The sequence below is a fragment of the Diorhabda sublineata genome, chromosome X, assembly GCF_026230105.1.
Source record: "Diorhabda sublineata isolate icDioSubl1.1 chromosome X, icDioSubl1.1, whole genome shotgun sequence".
In the NCBI taxonomy this organism is placed as follows: domain Eukaryota; kingdom Metazoa; phylum Arthropoda; class Insecta; order Coleoptera; family Chrysomelidae; genus Diorhabda; species Diorhabda sublineata.
The window spans coordinates 40,380,852-40,402,802 of NC_079485.1; the positions used below are offsets into that span (position 1 = coordinate 40,380,852).

Below are 21,951 nucleotides of genomic sequence, written 5' to 3' on the forward strand. Positions count from 1 at the left end.
CGAAGTACCTCGTTCTTATATCATTGTATTATATCTGATAAGAAATTCTCACAAATTTCTAATTGATTGACCAAAAGGGAAAGCGTACTTTGTGAGTCTTTGCTTTTTTCTTCTTCTTCTTCTTCTTCTTCTTCTTCAAAATTTCAATTACAGTTAATAATCGTACATTTTGATAAAAACTTTATTATTACAGAAGCTAAAGGACGACGGTCTTCAACAACTAGCAGTTTAGAATTGGGATATTCACATACGGCTCAAAATTCCTCTGTCAGTGATGCAACATGCATAGAATTGGATACAACGGAAACAGTATATAATTCTGGACCAGCACCTAGCAGTCACACTAGTGGAGTTTACACCTTAACGTCAAGTGAACAATACACTGTTAGTTCCAGCGATCATTACACTGCTCCTAGTGAACAGTATAGCGTAAATAGTGAACAGTTTTCAACACCGGAGGATCACGTTGATGGACATTTTAGGGACAGAACAAATTCAAACGTGAGTAACTCTGGGTCATTCCACGGAGACGGCAGCGATCCCACCGATACAAAACAAACACTTCTCTCTGCCGAGGAATTATCAGATTTAATAGTTGGTCGATATCCGTCGTGCAAAAGTGTTAGTCATACTTTAGATTCCGATTCAGACTATGTTACTTTACCTTCTTCTTATCAAGGATATGCACCAATTCCGCCTAAGAGAATTGACAGCGCGGAACAGAGGTTTAGACCTCCGCCTCCGCCATATGGTGCGCAAATACCTAAATTATCGGTAACGGAATTTGATGATAGTATACTTTTATCAGAAAGATTGTTGCGAAGTCCACCACCTTATCCCGAAAATTCTACACCGGTTCCACCACCAGTTTATCCATTCGAAGAAGCCGGTGCACGGTTCATTACAACTAGATCGCCAAGTGTACTCACAGCCCATGCGAGTGCCGTAAGTGTAAGTTCATCGCCTAGTTATTCTTCACCGAGCTTAGTACCACCTATTCCTCCGAAAATTCCAAGGGCAATACCGTCAACGAAAAATACAATTGTTTCACCAAATAACTATTTGGACGTAGCAGCAAGTAAAGCAAATGTTTTGGTTCCATGTACTTTCTTACCTCCACCTCCACCGCCTGCCCCGAGACAGCCACCGCCACCTCCTCCTACAGCACTTACTACTGTATATACCAGTCAATTGTCCAGATCCCAAATAGAGCAGTATCAACAACAAATGTACAGCGATGTTGACTTTGTCGTATTTCCGTTAAAGGAACCAGCGATTAGCAAACAAGAATATTTAGAAGCAAAACAAGGATCTCTTCTAGCGGCATTAGCTCAGCAGCCTATCTTCTACAGAAGTACGCCATATCTAAACCGATATGCTTCTAGCCAGAATCTTTCAGATACGTATGTTCAGTTACCTGTTTATGGAGCACCCAGTATATCTTCAACAGGAAGTCTAGATCATCCACCTCCTCCTCCACTACCGCCAAATAGACCTGGAAAATTTATGAGAACCAGATCTGACGATAATATTTTAAATTCCTTAGATATTAAGCAGCCTCCAAAGTTCAGAAGAATGCCCCCACCACCTCCTCCACCTCCTATTCCGGAAAAGCCCTCTTCTTTGATAGACGTATCAAACGGTCCGCAGACTGAGTCTAATAAAAGCGTAAGTGAAAAGCTTTTGAATGGGATTAATCTCGATAGGGCGTCGGCTTTGGATATCCGTACACTTAGAGAAAAAAGCAAGAAAATGGACTTGCCATTAATATCAGCGTTGTGCAATGATAGGTCGCTCTTAAAGCAAACTAAAGCTTTTGTAATGCCTAAGCACCCTAGTGAAGTAATTTCGCGACAATCTTTAAGTTCAACATCTCGGTCTAAATATCCGGTTTCGGGAATATCTGGTGGTAAAATTAAACAACAAACAAGAAAAACGCCTGTCCATCACAGGAATCCTGGCGATAAATTACCGGAGATTCCTCGAGCCACTCCTAATAATTACGTCTTAACCGACTTACGTGTAAAACACAAGACAATGCAGTCTCATTCCTAAGTGTGCGTTCTAAACTTTTTACATTCCAGTGGTAAGGTAGAAATCATTTTGTTTTACTCAGGGTGCCATCATTGCAATATTTTTAGGGAAAGAACCAACGTTGTGGCTGCACTGGTGTGAAAGTTGATTTTCCGACACATCTTCGCCGATTGAGGATGATTTGCAACATAGAAAGTTTATTTTTTTATTAACAAAAATTAGTAAGTTGTTAACTGCCTAGCGGTTAGCGCATATCATAACCTCAAACGTTATTCATAAATCGGAAATTCGTGGATGACAGAAAGTAGAATAATTAAAGTACGAATCGAGTTAATAGTGATTACTTCACTTTAAATCCACTTTAAATTATTAAGAACTGTAATTATTATACAAGTCAGTTTTATTATTATATGAATTTTTTCCTAATAAAACGTTGAAGAAGATTATTTATTGCACGATACTATTTCATACTACGATTTCCAAGTTTGTAATAATTAACCTTTTTGAAAGGTAAAATATGAAATCCTTTAGTGTAAATTGAAACTTGAAAGTAACTACTAAATTACTAAACTTAATGAACAATTCTCAAACTCACTAGTTTTTGTTATTTTTCTAAAAAATTTACATAGAGCTTACATTAAATAAAAGCTGATAATAAGTATCTACTGATTGAATTTTTTATTTGAATTACTTTCAACTAAATCAATGTTGGAAATCAAATTTCATAATCTTATTTAATTTCACAATAGCCACAAGGTTGGACACTTTTAGGTCCCTCTGTACATAAAGGTTAATATACTGTATTTTGCATGAAAGTATGTGAAGTTTTTAGCGATACTGTATACACTTGCTCAAATTTTATAATATTCTGATTAATGATATTTTTAATATTGTTCAATATTTTGTTTATTTATTTTACCGATTCCAAATTACGAGGAATGCTTTCAAGTGTATGGTGCTGCCATCATTTTAAAAATAATGTAATAAATAAAAAATTTGAAATTTAAATCGTTGTTTCTTTTAGTCCAAAATCATAATATGAAATAAAATCATTATATACGCAAATTAATAAAAAAAACCTCAGTGTACTACATCAAAATGATTAGTAACCATTTATGAGAAATGTGCAATGATGATGTATTATGACTGACAAAAAGTCAATTTATAATAATTTTATTCAATCTCGCATTATATTCTGGAATCAGTTGAAAAACAACAAAATGAAAAATATTTATACAGCTTTATTAAATATATAAAAAATGCAAATAAATAATCAATAAAGTTCAGCTATTACCGATTCTCCAGGCCACAACGATACATTTGTGAATACGATAGAACCTAGTTTAGAATCAGTACGAGGTCCAACAACAATTTCACCACTGTATAATAGAGTAGAAAGATCAGTTGATAATTTCTTATCTCCCAAATTTGACACTAAGACGTAAGCTTTTCTTCTGGGATACCATCTCTGTAGAACTAATAAATTATCTTTTGAATACTTAATTTCGATGTTTGCCTTATTTGCATCTTCTTTCTTTATCGAATTCATATATATTGAGGGAGATTTCATTCGAACGTTCATTGTTTTATTGATAAGTTTTGTTTGGTCATACCTCCCAATTACTTGATCATCACCATGAATCCAAGGAATAACTGTAAGCTTTTCATTTTGCCAAGGCATCATCGTCAATTGATGAAGGTGCTTGATATCTTGTCTTTCTCCATTTGGATCTGAAATATCTTGCAATCCTATTTCGTCTCCGTAAAAGATAGATGGCGTACCAGGTAACATCAATTGCAAAAGAGTGGCTCCCAAAGTGCCATTGCCGTATGGAAGTGAATTCGATATTCGAGACGAATATACGTCTGCAAGAGACCATTGTATCCAAGGCATACTGGCTTTAGAAAATAATGTACCGTTTTGTATGGACCTGATCTGCTTGTTAACAGAGTTTGCGCCATCTGATAAATCTAATTTAATATCCACCAAATCCACGTTGTTTAGAATGAAATTCAATTGAGGTGCTTTCATAGACGATATAAAATTGTTATTAACTATTAGGACCCTGTCTTCTCCAAGAATTTGTTTCCAACGTTGAATTGATTCAACCAAATTTGGATCATCCTGTAATTTTTCTAGTCCTTTTAAATAAAATCCCTCAACACCATTGGTTATCCAGTGCAAAATAGCATCTTCAATTACATCTAAATCTTCACTCCTCTCTTTTCTTAAAAACTCTATTGTTGATCCAGAGAAGGTTTCATTTTTTCTCGATTTTGGTGGCTTATGAATTAATCTTTTTATATAAGGATAGAGTGGTAAATCAAGAATAACGGAAATATTTTTTGCTTTCAGTAGCTTAACCATAATATTAAATTCGCTAAGATTTCCAAGAACAGGTGCTATATCGATAAGACTTGTAACATTGTCAAAATCATCGGGATAGTTAGGATTATTGAATATAGAATTGAGCCTTACACCTCTGACACCAAGATATGTTAAATAATCGGCTTTTAGGGCTATGCCCTTGAAATCACCTTCCATATTTTTCTTACCACCATAGAAGCTAGCAGGAAATATTTCATATAACAAATTTCCCTGATACCAAAATGTGGGAGGATTACAAGTCTTTGGTAATGTTGATATCATAGCTATTACCAATGCCACCATAGCTACAAGACCTGAAAGAAATATCCACGTTGATATTTTCCTAATTAGAGGCCAGTTCCATGACATGAAAAAATAATTATCTGGCGGATTTCGAAAAGTCAATTGTAATGTCTGACTTTTCCCTAGATCTTCCTGAAATAAAAAAAAAAAGAGTTACTATTTCAGAAAGACTCTAGAATCAGTAATATTATATTGGAAAAATATTCCAGAACCACCTTTTCTCTCATTGGAGAAATAATAGCGAAATTTTCCATATTATTTAAATTTAAATAGTTTTGGAAAAGACAGGTTCCCAATAAATTTAGACCTTCGATTTTCTAGAATTTGAATCATTACGCTCTTTGTAATCCTATATTTGGCATAAATAAATTCCAAATTATTTGATATAGCTATATGTTAAGATAATGATATAGCTTCTTTATGTTGTTATTCGAGGATTGATGTTTTATGTCATACTTAGTATATAGTAAAGTTGAAATCCAAAGCAAATTTTAAATGATAGAATATACCGTAACCCTTGAACCACAACATAGGGTCGCCCATGACCTAGCCGTAATTATTTTTATCAATAGAGTCCACATTGTGGTTTATATAATACTTTTTTTGTGGTAAATTCAAACTACTACTTAGTTTTTCGCTAGTCTAATTATTAAAATTATACGCAAATAGACGACAAAAAAAAAACAACTTGGAAAAAAAAAGAAAAGAAAAAACGATTGTCATATGAACTAACACGTCCCCTACGTGACAAGGAACTGGGGTATTGTTATACAAGAACAAAGAAGGGAAATACAGTGGATGATGATAGCAAGAATAAAGACGCTACTCTAGTCAACGATTTAGTACCTGAAAAAATGACACGGAAAGAACTAGAGGAGGAGATAGCAAACACTTGGGACGCTGGAAGTAGTGAAGCCATGGATATACCATCTGTACAAGAGGAGATAATAAACAACGAGGAGGTCAAAAACATGTTTTATTTATATTTATTCAAGAACAGTTGTTACGAAAACACGAAGATGGTCATTAAGAATTTTTTAAGGTACGATAGACGCGGCTGGAATCAATTCTTTTGTACGGCATCAATTTCAAAGATCAAACAATAATGATATTCGAATTAACTTCGTAAAAAAAACTTAGCTGATGCTTTAGTAGAGAGTTATATGAAGAGAAAACTATGAAATCAATGTAAAAAGTAAATTTCGTGACTACCTTGGATACAACCCCCAAACCGCTCACATCGTTGTGACTTGTGCCCAAGAGAACGTCACGTTTTTGATCATTATTGAAGAAATATGTGCAAAGAGCATCGATGTGATATTTATTTGAAACTTAATGATACTCAATCTTCATTTTTAATCCAAAATTTAAATTGTGTCGTTCATAAATAATTGTATTTCATTTTATCGTTTATCTTTATATAAAAGTTTAGCTGGATATACGAATACTTGAAAACTTAACTGAAATGGTTTCATTATTTTTAACCTCACGAGAAAAGTGATTTAGAAAATGGATCACTGGCGACTCTATGTTGCGGTTATTGTTTCAGTTATTCCACAATGGGATTCTTCTATATTCTCTGAATATAACCCACATACCCGTTCCTCTTTTTCTTCATCTTTGTCATCATGAACATGATAAATATTTCTGTGATTAAGTAGCTGCGATTCTGCCAAAGCTGAAGAACTGGAGGACGCCGACTCCACTTTATCTTCGTCTGAAGCGCCATCTCCTTAAATAATATATAACAATAAAAATTTAATATTTAATTTAACCACACACATAGAAGTAGAATGCATCTGAATGTTATTGATTTTAGGTTTCTTCTGTTTTAATATTAGTTTTTTTTTTTTACTTTTTGGAAGAAATTAACCACAGTGCAATAATTGGATCAAGATATCTGATTGTTTCGATTAGATTCGTCAGGAATCACAAATTTGTTTTTGCATATTTTGCACGAGAGCAACAACGATAGACCTAGTAAGTGGGTGTGCTATGTAAGTTTGCAATCGCATATTTAAAATACTAAGCTGCAACTATTAACACATCTGTACATATTAAAGACGGGTTTAAAATAGTGAACTAAAAAGCATAAATAAAATACAGTTTAAAAACACAGAGAAACACGCTTTTAGAGTTAGATATAGTAAAAAGTAATAAATAAAATAATAGTTTACAAAAACTAAATAATACGCCTTTCAGTAATAATCAAACTAGAAAATAAAAACAAAAATAAAAAACAATAAAATGCCATAAGAATAAAAGTCATTAATGAGAAAATTTATGAAACTATTATAAAACCGTGGGGGGAGCTTTCTCTGCCATTTTTTCGAGTCTTAAATTTCGATATTAGCATTTGAGCCTACTTTCGGTAACGGAAAAAAATTCGGACAACCTGGAAATAAAATTGAAACCAAATCTATTGGTTAGGTACGCGCTAGAAGCATCCTAGAGACACGTACCATATTCATATTTCAGTCACCTACTGAGGGACCCACCGAGAATTTAAACTATAATTCATTCCAATAAGACACACAAGTAATCTTGTGTTGTGTGTCTTATTAGGCCAATTATTGAAGCCCTTTATACGCAAAAAAGTTTTATATGTGTCTGTACTCAATTGATATCGAAACTACGATTTACATATTATTGACAATTGACAATTACCTTTAACTTTATGTAATTTATTTGCCAATTCAAGTCCGATGGAGAAGTTCGATTCCAACTCCGGTAGAGGATGAATTAGATCATTTGTTGGTGGTGAGGGGGTTATCAGCGGACATATCGAAGCAACTTCATCAGCTAAAAAAGAATTTGTTGGTGATGATGGAAGATTAGCGTTATCTACTCGTAAAAACCCATCCATTTTTGTGTTCTTCTTCACATAATCTTGAAGCTGAAATAATATTTTTTTGATATTCTAACAAAATAAGAACTTTCCAAAATATATTTTATGAAAAATACATAACAATAAGGTAAAAAGGTAGATCATAGATTGTATTATTTATTCTAGGAATAAAATAAAAGCAGACCAAGTGAGGATCCCAATGATGAAGATATTTCAAATGCAAACTGAGGATACCCTTAGAAGTACCTTATTTTGTCCTTTTCGTACAACCGTTTATTTAAAACTCGTTCAACGAGTAGAAGCTCCATTTCCTCATTTCTTTGGAGGTCTAGATCTCAACCTCATTGATTTTAACTCCTGAGCTTCTATAAAAGGATGTGCACTGCACTATACAATAAACTGGCTTATACGTAATAATTGAGATATACAGTAATTCAAGCAGCAAACACAGATTTGGCCAAAAGCTGCTACTTTTTCCAAATTTTGGGCTCTTGTTAAAAAGATACCAAATAACAAGAAAGCCTTTAGAAATATAAAATGTATAAAATATGTTTCAAATTTGGAAGTAGTGAGTAAGATTCAATAGATTTGACTGAATATAATTATGAAAATTCACTAATACTTTCTCTTGGTTTCTCGCTTTTTTTTTTTTAAAATATATATGAACATTAAGACTACCGAGAGGTAGAGAAGTTTTAAAAATGACGACGTGTTCAATGAATGATGCTACAATAACAATTTAACATTAATTTGATAGGTTTACACCTTGTGTCTCCACAAAGATTTTATAGGGATGTTTATAATTCGTTATTTTATTTCGAAAGATGTTTGTAGCTGTTCATTATTACAATATGTCGTAATTGCATTTTCAAATAAACTGTTGTACACTGTGTTCTTCAAATAAGCGTATTAAATGTTAGGTTTGTCCTAGTTATATTGTTAGTATATTTGGTATTCATTATTTTTTATTTTATATTCTATTAATTAAACATAAAATGGACTTGAAATCGAAAATGAACTACAACAAGTTGGTGTTTATTGTTAAAATTTTTTGAATGCAGTTATTGTTTTATAAACAACAAATGTCACCTAATTATCGAATAATACTATTTTCTATAGTTTACTATCTTAATTATCTTTTTTTATTACCCAGTGTAATATATGGTCATACACAAATATTTGTTGGGAGGTAACTAAATGGATTATTTGCCATGAAGAAACAATATTTGAAGCTTCATTTAATAGGTGTAGAAAAGTTGTATTATGAAACGATCAAACTATTTTTCAATAATAATATTCATATAAATCAAATCAAGTCATTAAGTTTATTGACGCCATATCTACGACTGTAATTCGATGTTTTCAATGCTGGTATCTATAAACAGCTCGCTGGACAAACAAAACCCACCCCAATACATATTGGTCTCATAAACTGATATTAATATTATAATAGTGTAGTTGTAAGTAGTGTAATTGTAGTTTCATTTCATTCAAAAGGAAAGAATAGTCGTAGTTGCGAAATATTTAATGCTTATCTTTCACATTACGCTACCATCGTTATAGTTGGTTATTATACCACTCAGATTCCTTATCCAAAAATAAACACGAAAGTAAATTATTATATGTACGTATTGTTCAATACCAAATAATTTTCTAATAATAAAAATCATGCCTATTGCGTTTATATTCACTCAACTTACCAATTCGAGTCACACATTATATCGTTTTGATTTTTTAAATAACAATGTACTACGTAATTGCTTAGATAATTTTTGTTAAGAATGTACATACACAGACACTTAACAACTGCGATCGTAGGACGACTGCGCCGAGACGACTAGGACGTCAACAACGACGCCAGCACAGGCGTAGGGGAAATTTCGATGTGGGTAGCGTGATATACAAATATATTGGCTTGGTTGTAGTTGTAAATGTAGAATAGAATTCAAAATTGACGTTGATAATAATATTGATTCATATTCAATTACATTCCATATGAAGAACGTGATGTCCAACAACCTTTTTGTTTTGTCGATAACATCTTTAATGGTTAGCACCTGCAAGGAGAGAGTTGTAACAATGACTAGTTTCGACGTTATTACGTCTCATCAGAGTGGTATAATAAACTCTCGTTCGGTGTAGACTCCAAACTGAAGACAGAATCGAAAAGCGCTACTATTAGGTTAAACATTCCCCGGTGAACGCTATCCGGCGCAATTTTCCCTTCCAAATTCCATTAGTCAATTAAAATTGAACCGTAGTTGAACTCCGAACGAGAGTTTGTTATACCACTCTGAGACGTAATAACGTCGAAACAAATCAGTGGTTACAACTTTTTCCTTGCAATTGCGAGCCATTAGGGCTGTTGATATCGACAAAAAGGTCGATGGACATCCTTTTTAGGAGATGTAATTCAATATTCGTCGCAGCATTAGCCACGAAAGTGATTGTTTTCTCCTTTGAAAAACAGCAAACTATAATTTTGGGATGCCTGAAAGTAAAATCAAGATATATTACGACTATAAGACCTATCATTACATACGCAGTAGCAGAAACAAGAAATCAGGACCAGATAAGAGTGGGACACTGCAGACAACGAGAACAGTCGAAATTAAAATACTAAGAAGTATACGAGGCAAAACTCAACAGGACAAAATACGGAATGAAGATATTAAACTGCAAACTGGAATACAGGACATAGGAAGGTGTGTGAGACACAGAAAAAAATCTGGAACGAACATATATAAAAAGAATGGAAGGCAGTTGACTAGTTAAGATCGCACAAATGAAGAATCCAGAAGGAGGAAGATCACACGATGACCGAGTATGCTGGACTTTGTCTTTAGGGGAGTAAGAAGTAGAAGACTACTCACGCAACTCAAGTTTTTTAGAAAAGAAAAACTGCACCGATACAAAGTTCAACTTGTTCACGAACTCTTGGGAGAGAAATTTCGTGAAATTCATGATGCATTATTATGAAAATGATGATGATGAGAATCCAAATGTTCGTAATACCGTAGTATTTCTATTTCTTAGACTTATTAGTATTTGATTATTTCGTGAGAATTCAACAGCTGAGTTATATTTGGAACATCTTCCTAAGGCAGTGATTCTAATTGTGGCATTTCTATATCCAAATAAAAGGGGAAAACTATATGTAGTTATTTAGAAATAATTGGACCATATAACCAATTTTTCTTGAGCTTTTGTGGTATTAATATCATCAAATCGAGCGCATATCACAAGAAATTCCTATTTTAATTGACAATGAGATGAAACCGTTTTTGGTCCACATTCGTCCTATTCCCACAATTCTTCCGTGAATTGCCGATTCCTTCAAAGAGCCTCAGCCAGACAGAATAAGCCCATAAACTACTTGAATTTATCTACCACTGTAGTAGGCTTTGCGTTCTATATCTTTGAAAGCATTTGCAAATATAGTTGGAGCCCCCGTTGTGAAACATAGAAACTTGTTAGACCAAAACAAATACTACTCATCTAACAGAATAAACGCGCTCGACGGAAGGATAATGAAATAAGAATTCAGATCATTTTGACTATTATTTTAGATAGTGCCAACTAATATTAGTTTTCGAAGAAATCAAGAGCACATGAGATAAGAAATACAAAATCTGTTATTGCAAAATAAGTCACTTCCCTAATACTGCCAGCTATGCTTTGTTCATAATTGAAGTCCGATTTCTCTTATCTTTGACCTTTTCGAAATATTGTAATCATCTGTGTACATTTCCAGAACGGATTAATGTAAAAATCAGTAGATATTTGTAGCTCTTTATACAATTTATGGATTTGAACAGATTTTTTTGCGCTGATAAGAAAGTTCTCTTCTTCAAAACAATATTAGTGAGTTATCAAAAATATTTTTAACAAGAGTATGTTTAACAGTGACATCAAAAGTTATTCCATTTAAGGTAAGCTTTCAATTTTAATAGCTGGCTTTTCGTAAGGTCTATTTTGTCAACTTTAAAATATTAATATGCATTACTTGAAGAAGCTGGGAGAGAGATTGACATGGAAATTAGAATTTTATTGATAAGTTATCAATGAAAAATAATAAAATTATAGTTTAATAAATCAAAATATAAATTGAGCTCCCTAGTAACATGAAATTAAAATTTAATACGTCATATTCGAATGTGAAAAATCTAAAAAAACAATTATGAAATAAACGAATAGATACATAAATTTATTTTTATGAATCACGAGATCAATTCTTCTAATTATGTCTTGGTCAATTAATTTCATTTGTTCTTTATTATATCTCAGTTTATTTTCCATTTTTATCCTTGGTAATCTACGAGTATTTATCTTTCTTTTTGTGGAAAGAAGGAGAAGAAAATTTTTATTAGTCGCCTACTGAGTGAGTGTGCTTTATATTAGAATATTCACTCATCTTTCTGTCCATCTATCCAACTATCCATTCATCCAATATGCAGCTATTACTCTCACTGTCACGTAATACATCTATCTCTATGATTTTCGACTATATTGAAGCAATTTGAACGATTGTTTAAGCCAGAAATGGATTCTTTGCTTGCTTGCATTCGTCTATTACCAGTCTTACTGAGAAAACGGAATAACATTTCTTGGCCCTATATGAAATTATTCCAAGCTTCCAGTCTTCCTGTTATCGGTAATAATCTTGCTTTCCCCCAAGTGAGAATTTCCAGAGAACTCAATATTCAACTAGAAGTGCTGTTTTATCAAGAAAGGTTGATTAGGATCCGGTATGTCGTTGTTATACAAAATCATTTTTCAATTTTTCTTTATTATACGTCTAATTTTCTTGTATTTATCAATTGGTAAACTGGATATTCAAATATTTTTGTTGAACTAAAATAAATTGAGTCAATTATAATATGATTGGCACCGTTTCAGTTACATATTCAGTTATTATCAATATCTATTATAAATATTTCATTTTATTCACAATTCAGCAAAATTTTTTATAGTTTGATTTCTCGAAAACTACACGGGTAATTCCTTTGACAATATGTTAAATTTTTTTTGTAAATTCGACTAAATTCAGAAGATGATAGCCCAAAGGAAAGTATGAGGATTCTTTTCTAAGGAGCTTATTTATTATTATTACGTGTTTGTTTAAAACATTTTTTAATAAAGTTTTCTCCCAGAATCAATAGATTCGTTGGAAAAAAATTATATACAAAATGGTTTTAAGAAATTGATTGGGTTGAATGTTCGGAAAGTTCATCATGGGTAAATGCGATTATCTGCCAAGTTTTTCCTTTGGTTTTTAAACCTTTAAAGTTATCCATATGTTTATTTTTGATTAATTCTTATAGCAGCTTTATTTACATGTTTCTAGGGTTGTACTTGTAAAATACGTGTATGTCAGTAAATCGCTGATAGCTACCCAATAATAATTATTAAGATACTTAAAATCTATTACACAAATGAACTAAATTAACATATCTAGGTGATAAAAGTTAAATGTTTCTGTAGATTGGTTTTTGAATCCCAAACTTCCACCGAAAAAGAATGCGATGTTCGGAAACCGAAGCTTTTGTGCTGGGCTAGGATAAGTGATCTATCTGATCCCGAATTATAGTTCCCGTAAAATCCTCTTGATTTTAATTTTTATTCAATAATAAACTACGCATTGGAAGTGATAAGCAGTGGAGATGTTGTAGGTATTTTATTTTTCCTCAAATCTATTGGTATATATAATATAAAAAATTTTTTTTAAATAAATAGACATTGTAAGTAATACTTTTATTATTTTATAAAATTGAATGTTAGTTAAACTAGAATATTGAAACAATCTGACGATTAGGCGCTCCAATTTCACGCAATTAACAAAAATTCTACATTTTTTTCCTTAAATCTAATTGTATCAGAAAAAAATTACATTTCACCGACCACCTCATAGGGGTCATGCCAAGGTGAGCTTAGGAAATTTTGTTATACGAAAGACGTGACTAACTTTGGACGATTAAGTTTTATTCAATGAATTACATTACAGAGTGTAACAAAAAGTAAAATTATAAATCTAGCTTTCAATAAACTTAGGAATTCGATCAAAGGCAACTAAAGAGGTCAAAAAGCACGTAATCCAACGTAAACTATCCAAAAAACTTATATCACTAAACGAACTAGAAAATCCTATCGACACATTTCAAAGTTTGACATTTTTCACCCTATTAAAACGTTAGTAATAACCTCCATGAAGTTTCAAGAGAGCTCAAATAATTTCAGTGTCTCAATGAAGCAATGATTAAACCACCTGTTTTGTGTAACCAATGATTGTATCACAATGATGATACTACATATAACGAAAAGGAATAAGCGTTAAGGGGTATTTTTGGTTTTGGAAATGCACTGCTGTAAGATCATCAACGAAAATGAGAAATCCGAAGATATTATAGATATTATTATTATAGATATAGATATTATAGATTTCATTTCAGTTGGCAAAGGATTGTACATTTTTTTCATTGTGCAGTATTGAGCCCTTAACTAATTCTGAACGTGGAGTACATAGATAAATAAACTTAGCTTAGAGAAGCGTGCTCACGGATTAGGAAAACGGATTCAAATATGAATAAGGAGGGAATAGTCAATTTTTTGAATATTTCGAAGAAGTCCCGGCAGTGAGTCCTGCTGTTTAGTCTAAGGACATATCTAACAGCTTTGCTTTGTAATTTGAAGTTTCGCTAAGATTGAGTTGCACCACACGTACCCCAGAAGAGCATATCGGCTCAACAAGGGCATAATAAACTGTTTTAGAGGGAGATATGTTTAATTCCTTTAAAACTGACTTAAGCGCAAAACAGGCAGAGTTAAATCACTGAAAAGTTCTTTATTGATGGCTGCCAAAAAAATACTACTACAAACAACGTGGCACCTTCAAACTTGAAACATTTGCTGTATAGATTGTGTAATTTTTAATCCAGTGGTATTTTTCAAGCAACTACTCCCATCTCTAGGTCAGGCCAGGTACTTCTGGTATTTCTGGGATTACCCTCGTATTCATCATTTGGTAACATAAGTAAGTCGAATTATTTCCAAAACTATATTGAGCATTGAGAAATCACTGCTGATGGTATTGACATTAACCTCAAAAAGGTCAGATTACATATTATCTATTTCAAAAATTTATTATATGTATTAGTTGAACTTGCACAGTCCCGTAATGTTCAGGTCACGACAGTGGATATTTTTAACACGGTGGTGTAATATATAGGTATAATATATATATATATATATATATATATATATATATATATATATATATATATATATATATATACAAATTGTTTTGTAATGAAAAGAAAAAAGTTTTTCGCTTTCAAATTAAATCAATTATTATGTACCAAAGTGATGATTGTTTCTCACCGCTGAACAAAAATATTTTTAGTGGAAAACTTGTACTAGTTGAGCTCTAGTGTCCATACAAAAATAAAGGAAACTTTGGGTTCTTTATCATATAAAATAGTTTCTTTTGAATTGTGAAACTGTGAGTTTTTAACGATTTTCGAATGATCTTAAATGGACATTCTAAATAAATAAGTGGAAGTAACTTTAAACAGTAGTTATAATTTCCATAATATAATAATGCTTTATTCGATGACAGTAAATAGACTTCCATTTTTGTTAACAATTGTTTCCAATATATTGAAAAAACATTATAATGTGAATAGTTATATAATAGTGTTCGACAAAATAAAAATGAAATTAGTCAGCAACATTTTCGGTATTATAGAAATTCAAAATCGAGTGCCATCCAGTATTATACACTTTGAGAAATAGGTACGGCTTTGTATCACGATTTAATGACATTTTATTTGTGTTTTTTAGTAAAACAGTTTTAGTTTTGTGAGTATTGAAGGAGTAAGGACCATAATTATATTTTCCTTTTGTCATTGGGAAAAAGTAAAAGATAATTACTCAGATTAACTGCATGATTGTGGTGGTTAGTGGTATACCAAACCAGTACAGACGAACAAAATACATGAAAATGTAGTTATTTTTGCTATATCCCAACGTGAGTTTTGAAACCTTGCGCAGAAAATTGCATAATCTAAACTTTACTTTTGCTAAATAGAACAGCAAAGACAGGAAATCATTAAACGATGAAACTAAATATCTAATATAGCAGAATTTTGTGTGATAGATATACCGTTGAAAAAGTATGGATTGTTATAACCCTCATAAACAATCTTGAGCTCTATTTATTGCCATATATTCAAGGAATCCTGATTTCTAGTAACTTCTATATAAAGTGTCCTGGAGGAAAATTGCTTGCTAAAAAAAGAAGCCCCGTGTTCGATTTTCTAGAGGATACGGTTTGAATTACTATTTTACCACAAACATTTTGTTTCTGCCAAATTTCAAACATAGCAGTTATGGATAAAACAAACCGATAATGTAGCTTACTAATTTCATGCTAATTTATTAAATATATTGGAACTTACGTGAGCTAGAGCTAAATGTATGAGTTATAGTACAGTGTAGCTTCAACGTCCACTTTGCACTCGTAGAATATGCATTATTAGATAAAATAAAGCATGTGAAAATTTGAGTTGTGTCTTCAATATATATATATATTCATAATAATTCATAATTGTTAGTAACATTAAAATAATTTTTGTTTTTGGTTAATTAATATGAATAATATTGATTCGTTGGATTTTAATGGATTTCAGAGTTGATTTTCTTAATATAAAGCATAGCTGTCAAATGTTATCAAATTACTGATGAGCTCTATCAAAAACAGTCGGTCACACCATTCTACTTTTGCAAACTATTGTGTTTATGTTATTTTGGTTTAATTGTGTAAATTATCAGTTGGTAGTGTGTCGTAAGAATTTTAAAATTTATCAAAACGCAATTAAAGAACTTTCTATCATCGAATAACAATTTATTTTTTAATAATAAACAACAAAATATTTTCAGGCACTGTCGATCTGGTACATGGATTCATCATTTGGTAATTTTATAACACAGAAGATTTACGACTGTCAAGTAAAAGAAAAATTTACTTCAATACCGTGGAAGCTGACTATTTTTGTGGACGTATACCACATCGAAAGCCCTGGCCATGTCTCTTGATTTTATTGCTGGTTGTGTAGGAGGTAAGTAGAATAGAATTCCATTGATAGATGAATAGAACCTGTTTTACTTAGGTCTAAATAATGTTTTCGCGTTTCATGTAATCTACTTAAGTTAAGTTGATTCAAGTTTAATCACTTAAGTTTCGGTTTAAATTTTGATCCTTATCCATACTCCATATAGATATGTCTGTACTGTTGAGCAAAACTTTTTTCTTATTATCACTTTCAACGGCTAGTTATCAGCATGATTGAAATTAAAACTCAAGAGACTTGATAGGCGATGTTTAGTCTATCGAATGGAATAGAAGGCATTTAAATTTTGTCAGTTTCTCAAATAATATTTTATCTTTACTTATCCTGTAATATATATTTCGACAAACATTCTTTCATTCCTAATATTGGTAAGAGTTGTGAAAACATAATATATGATTGTCCATTTTTACCATTTCAATTACCATTTATACATATGATATTGATAAAGTTTTTTTATATAAACTGTTCAAGACAAAGGAAAATAGTTTTTTGGTAATATTAGATACCCTCAATATTTGGCTTACATTTTTTTATCTCACAAAGTTGTTTGAATATACGTAATATGCCTAAAATAATCCCTATCAAATATGTTAAAAATAGAATTATTTTATCTTATGCTATTTTAGTTGAGTGTTTATTGTTAATTTTCAAGCAAATTAGTTTATATTTAGACATAAGACGTAAAAACAAGTAACAACATTTTACTCGCCATTTGGATATTTCCAAGCTGCAATTCCAAGTTGATGTCTGCGGAAACCACTTTTTTTTCTCGTTTGTCTAGATTTAATCTCAGTTTATTGTTTCTTCATCACTTTAGAAAAGGTCCAATTTGCAAAATATTAATTACTGAGGCATGCTCTGATTTAACGTACAATTGTAAAAGCAGTGCTTTTGATAAGTTTCCTCTACCTCATACGTTTACTTTCTTTTGTGGTGGTTACGTTTTTGTTAATGGGCTGGAAAAAATCATGTTGTATTGAAAAATTTAGGGGATTTCCAAAAGATGTGTGCGGTCAATGTTATTATGATAGCGCTAAGCTATAAGTATGAGCTCCCTTCATTTCTCTGAAACACCTTCCGTAATTCCGGTGTCGAGTGGATTTCGTAATTTAATCATTTGCGATTACCTTGTTTTGATATTAATTTCATTGTAAACGCATAGTCTTTCACTTTTGAAAATGTTCTATTCTTCTTTTTATATATTTTAGTATAGACTGATCCTAGTTTTGTTTTAACTACTCATGTATTATGTATTTGATTTTTAATCTATGAATTTAAATACTCAACTATATTTTCTTGTTTATCAGCCCAATTAGTCTTTTGAAATATTTATAATGAAAAACTCTTCCTATGTAATGTAAATTTACGTATTTTTGTTCTTTAGTACGAACTTAAAGATATTATTCTATCTCATATTATTCTAGGAGTAGCTGGCGTATTCGTCGGTCATCCTCTCGACACTGTAAAGGTGAACTTACAAACACAAAGTGCTAAAAAGCCTAAATATACAGGTACTTTAGATTGTATTAAATCTCTTATGGTAAAGGAAGGAATAAAGGGTCTTTATAGAGGAGTAACTAGTCCTGTAGCTGGTTTGGCGGCATTAAATGCAATCGTTTTCGGAGTGTATGGTAACGTACAAAAAAATATGGTTAATCCCGATAGTTTATTATCACACGCTATTGCTGGTGCATCGGCAGGACTTTTGACAAGTTTCATTACCAGTCCCATGGAGTTAGTTAAATCTAGAATGCAGGCAAGTACCATACATTAAATTTTTATTCGTAAATAACTTTAAAACACGTAACTTTGTAGAACTATCTAAATTAATATTTTGCAAGTAAATTAATACCTTATTCATTTTTAAAGCAGATTCTTTTTTAGCTCAGTTTTACTATACTCGTACAATTATACTGAATGTAGAAATTGACTCGTGTAGATATACTCAACATAACATTATAGACCCAGAAATTTTTATAAAAACGGATCAGAATGAAGCTTTTGTCCGTATTTCTAAATCTTACCATATGATCCGAAATCCCCACCCTCAACGGAAAAAACCGTGGTGTAATTTTAATCTTAGAAACAGGGAAATTTTAAAACTAACCTAACCTAACCTAATCTTATCATCCGTATCCAATTGACACTGATATTAGTCACTCGTGTCACGTTGTGCACTAGCTATCACCGAGCTTAGAATAAGAGTCAGAGAATAAATTACGAGATATACATAGCACCATCATCAATTCATTATTACTAAGGTTATTCTTACAATCGAATTATTTATTAATAAATTTTTTATATAATTCGTTTTAAATGAACGAAAAAAATATATATTGGGATTAGAAATGACATATATGTCAGATTTCATCTGTAGGTGATATTTATCCGTGGGCAGTATTGATCCGTGATTTAAAGCTTATCATTGTAACATTCTGAAATTAGAGACACGGATAAAGCTTCATTCGGCTTATTTCTTTAAAAATATCCGTGTTTCTATGGTTGAAATTAGAGCCACGGATGTTTCCGTGGAGGGTGCTAATAGACACTTCGATAGGATTTACCAATTTCATTATTATTTACAATGTTGGTTTGGTTAATTCGGATTTTATTCAAAATTTAAATTTTTTAATTATAGGTCGCTGGGACTCAAGCTGGCAAGAATCCATTAGATTGTTTAATTAAAATATATACCAAAAAGAGATTGAGAGGTGTTTTTCACGGACTTGGTATAACCATTGGAAGGGAAGTTCCGGCGTTTACAACTTATTTCATCACCTACGAATTGCTTACCCAAACAGAAGAAGGGAAGATAGCATCATCTGCACAGATTCTGTTCGCCGGGGGAATGGCAGGTATTATTAAAACTATAAAAGATTCATACCGGTAGATTGCATTAGGCTGTGTTTAATACATTAATAATCCTTTGATGTCTGTACTAATTGAACTTCCGTTGATTTTCCAACAACCTTGAAACTCCATCTTTGATCCCATCTCATGTTGATTATTTTTATTTCAGGTGTGGTCTCCTGGGTTATCCCATATCCCGTAGATGTCATCAAATCTTTAATCCAAGTAGATGGTATAACCTCACAAAAATATACCGGATACTACGACTGTATGAAAAAAACCGTAAGCTCACAAGGGTATCTTAGTCTATATCGAGGATTAACTCCGACTGTTATCAGAGCATTTCCGGTTAATGCTGTCACTTTCTTTGTAGTCACCTGGACAATTAGATTGTCTGAAATGAAATTCAAGACGCCAGAGAATCTACATTTTCTAAGTATGAACATGGATGTTATCGCAGAAGAACGAATTTAAATTAATGTAGAGAGATTGATTATAAACCGATATATAAATTTTATTTTTTTACTGTACAATCTGTTTGAAGGATTCAAATAAATAATGGTTTACTAAAAGTCATAATCTTTATTTATTCAAGTAGCGGGGCGGATTTTTACGTCAGTTCAGGGAATAAGACGGTTGCCTCTTTATGTAGGCTAGTAAAATTTTTAATGGTGGACCAAAATTATTGAATAAGATTTCTAAAACAACATTTGTGTCATTCATTCAACATTTAGGTCCTATGAAAGAGAATTGAAAACGAAAACATGTACTCTAGCCTAACCCAATTTAGCCCAATTTAACCTAAACTATCTCGACTTAATATAACAAAACCATATTCAGAAAATATTAGTTCCAAAGGTACAATAGTACAGTATATTATTTAATTCAAAATTTTCTAAACATTCCAAATCCCGCTTGTTTCTATACGGTGGGGTATACACTCTATGTTCACTATGACATCAAATGATTTTACATACTCACGTTAGATACTCGTTTATATCAAATATCTCACTCTCCTGAATGTTAGATTTCCTAGAAACCTCTAATATGCCGTCAACAAAATAAAAAGGCCTTCACAGAAATTTTGTTTATAAAAACGGCCACATCAAATATTACCATCTATTAACATAATATGACCTGCTTCACGGTCTATATTAGTGGACGAGTTTCGTAACAGTACCAAAAGATGCCTAGTAGGCGCAAAGTGAAATTTACTCACCTTTTTAGACATCAATTGTAGTTAATATGTAGTTCAATAATTAAATAATTCAATTAATATGTGACAAAAAATAGTAAACATTATTTATATTTTATTTATTTCTTAAAACATTTGAGAATAAGCATATCTTATAAAATAAGTGTTTCAGTATTAAAATTTTTCTACCAAAATAATCGAAACTAGCAAGCTTCAAATCGAATAATTATTGAAGTAATAAATTTGTTGCAGAAAATTTTGAAACCGAACATCAGAATGATTTAAATGAATAATACAAAAGTTTGGTAAGATACATCGAGGCAATTATGTAATTCTCGTTATAGTCATTGCTACATTTGGTCGGCTTATTTCAAGTCCATTATGATACTTTAGGTTATGTGTAGCAGATAATCATAGTTATATTTTTTATTTGCACTAATACATCTTGTGTTTACATTTTAGTGGGATTTAATCTTCATCTTATATTTTATTCAATATATTTTTTTCGTTTCAGGAACGACTTCAAGTGACGTACTCTAGTGGCTCCATGCCACGTTTCAGCAAGCTCGAGATAGGTTCGTCGTAATGTTTTCCTACAACGATTCATGCATCGAGCTATACAATACAGCTTATAATATTCTAGTAATGGAACATTGAATAATCAATATTTTAATTTCTACCGGTCGACAGAGGGTAGTGATTATCTGAGGCTGTAGCCAGGGTAGGGAAACTCGCTGGTACGAGAGGGGAAAATGAAACGTAGTGCGCTCTTTGGGTACATTAGTCCAACTAAAATACATCAATACAGTTCATAGATTTGATGTTAGGTAACACAAGGGACTATGGCATTCGGACATTCACAGAACAGAATATGGTTGATGCCACAGATCATTTATATTTAGATGGATCACGTCAATTTTATCTGTTCGACTGTGTGGGTATATTTATGCTGGCAGATCCATTCAGGGCTCTGAACTTGATTTACAAAATTGATTCAACTTTGGGTCATCTGTGTAAAACGTCTATAAAATAGGTGGTTTGGGGGATAACTTTTCATTTCGACAAAATGTTCAAACACCATAAAAAATCAAAGGTAAGTATAATAGGCGGGCGTACTTACAAGATACTCGTGGTAAGAGTCTACATAACTATCTGTGCTGAAGGTTCAAAACCCTATTAGACTATATTGACGTAGAAGATATCTCTTTAAAGTTAATGTAAACCT

At 32.0% G+C, this 21,951-nt stretch overlaps 3 protein-coding genes across 7 annotated transcripts in view; 2 read left to right on the plus strand and 1 right to left on the minus strand.

The window, feature by feature from the left end:
• Nucleotides 1-3,042, plus strand: part of LOC130451756 (protein expanded) — a 61,943-nt gene extending 58,901 nt beyond the window's left edge. The window contains exon 5 of the mRNA XM_056790975.1: nucleotides 194-3,042. Within this exon, the coding sequence (XP_056646953.1) occupies nucleotides 194-2,055 (1,862 nt within the window). The 3' untranslated portion in view covers nucleotides 2,056-3,042. The remainder of the gene's footprint in view (nucleotides 1-193) is intronic.
• LOC130451757 (4F2 cell-surface antigen heavy chain-like) lies at nucleotides 2,916-16,484 on the minus strand. Of its 2 annotated transcripts, none has more exons than XM_056790976.1 (4): nucleotides 9,254-9,705; nucleotides 7,373-7,601; nucleotides 6,304-6,437; nucleotides 2,916-4,837 (listed from the first exon to the last, which is right to left on the minus strand). In XM_056790976.1, the coding sequence occupies exons 2-4, from the start codon at nucleotides 7,569-7,571 to the stop codon at nucleotides 3,308-3,310; spliced, it is 1,863 nt and encodes a 620-aa protein (XP_056646954.1). In that variant the 5' UTR covers nucleotides 7,572-7,601; nucleotides 9,254-9,705; the 3' UTR covers nucleotides 2,916-3,307. The 2 variants fall into 2 exon arrangements, with proteins under 2 accessions (XP_056646954.1, XP_056646955.1); XM_056790977.1 differs by lacking the exon at nucleotides 9,254-9,705 and adding an exon at nucleotides 16,010-16,484 and having other exon boundaries at nucleotides 3,192-4,837.
• Nucleotides 11,211-20,103, plus strand: LOC130451758 (mitochondrial basic amino acids transporter). 4 transcript variants are annotated; one of them, XM_056790980.1, is made up of 6 exons: nucleotides 11,211-11,485; nucleotides 13,038-13,221; nucleotides 16,491-16,669; nucleotides 18,106-18,437; nucleotides 19,320-19,536; nucleotides 19,701-20,103. In XM_056790980.1, exons 3-6 carry the CDS (start codon nucleotides 16,636-16,638, stop codon nucleotides 20,003-20,005), a joined length of 888 nt encoding a protein of 295 aa, XP_056646958.1. In that variant the 5' UTR covers nucleotides 11,211-11,485; nucleotides 13,038-13,221; nucleotides 16,491-16,635; the 3' UTR covers nucleotides 20,006-20,103. The 4 variants fall into 4 exon arrangements, with proteins under 4 accessions (XP_056646958.1, XP_056646959.1, XP_056646957.1 ...); XM_056790979.1 differs by having other exon boundaries at nucleotides 11,239-11,485; nucleotides 13,038-13,225; XM_056790981.1 differs by lacking the exon at nucleotides 13,038-13,221.
• Nucleotides 20,104-21,951: the final 1,848 nt, after the last annotated feature.

Excerpts from the sequence above, each read along its gene's own strand:
- LOC130451757 (XM_056790976.1), bottom strand. The coding sequence starts at position 7,571 with ATGGATGGGTTTTTACGAGTAGATAACGCTAATCTTCCATCATCACCA. Across the intron at positions 6,438-7,372 it reads TAAATTACATAAAGTTAAAG|GAGATGGCGCTTCAGACGAA; the intron begins GTAATTGTCAAT and ends ATATTATTTAAG. Across the intron at positions 4,838-6,303 it reads ATGAAGAAAAAGAGGAACGG|GAAGATCTAGGGAAAAGTCA; the intron begins GTATGTGGGTTA and ends TTTTTATTTCAG.
- LOC130451758 (XM_056790980.1), top strand. The coding sequence starts at position 16,636 with ATGTCTCTTGATTTTATTGCTGGTTGTGTAGGAG. Across the intron at positions 16,670-18,105 it reads TATTGCTGGTTGTGTAGGAG|GAGTAGCTGGCGTATTCGTC; the intron begins GTAAGTAGAATA and ends ATATTATTCTAG. Across the intron at positions 18,438-19,319 it reads TAGTTAAATCTAGAATGCAG|GTCGCTGGGACTCAAGCTGG; the intron begins GCAAGTACCATA and ends TTTTAATTATAG.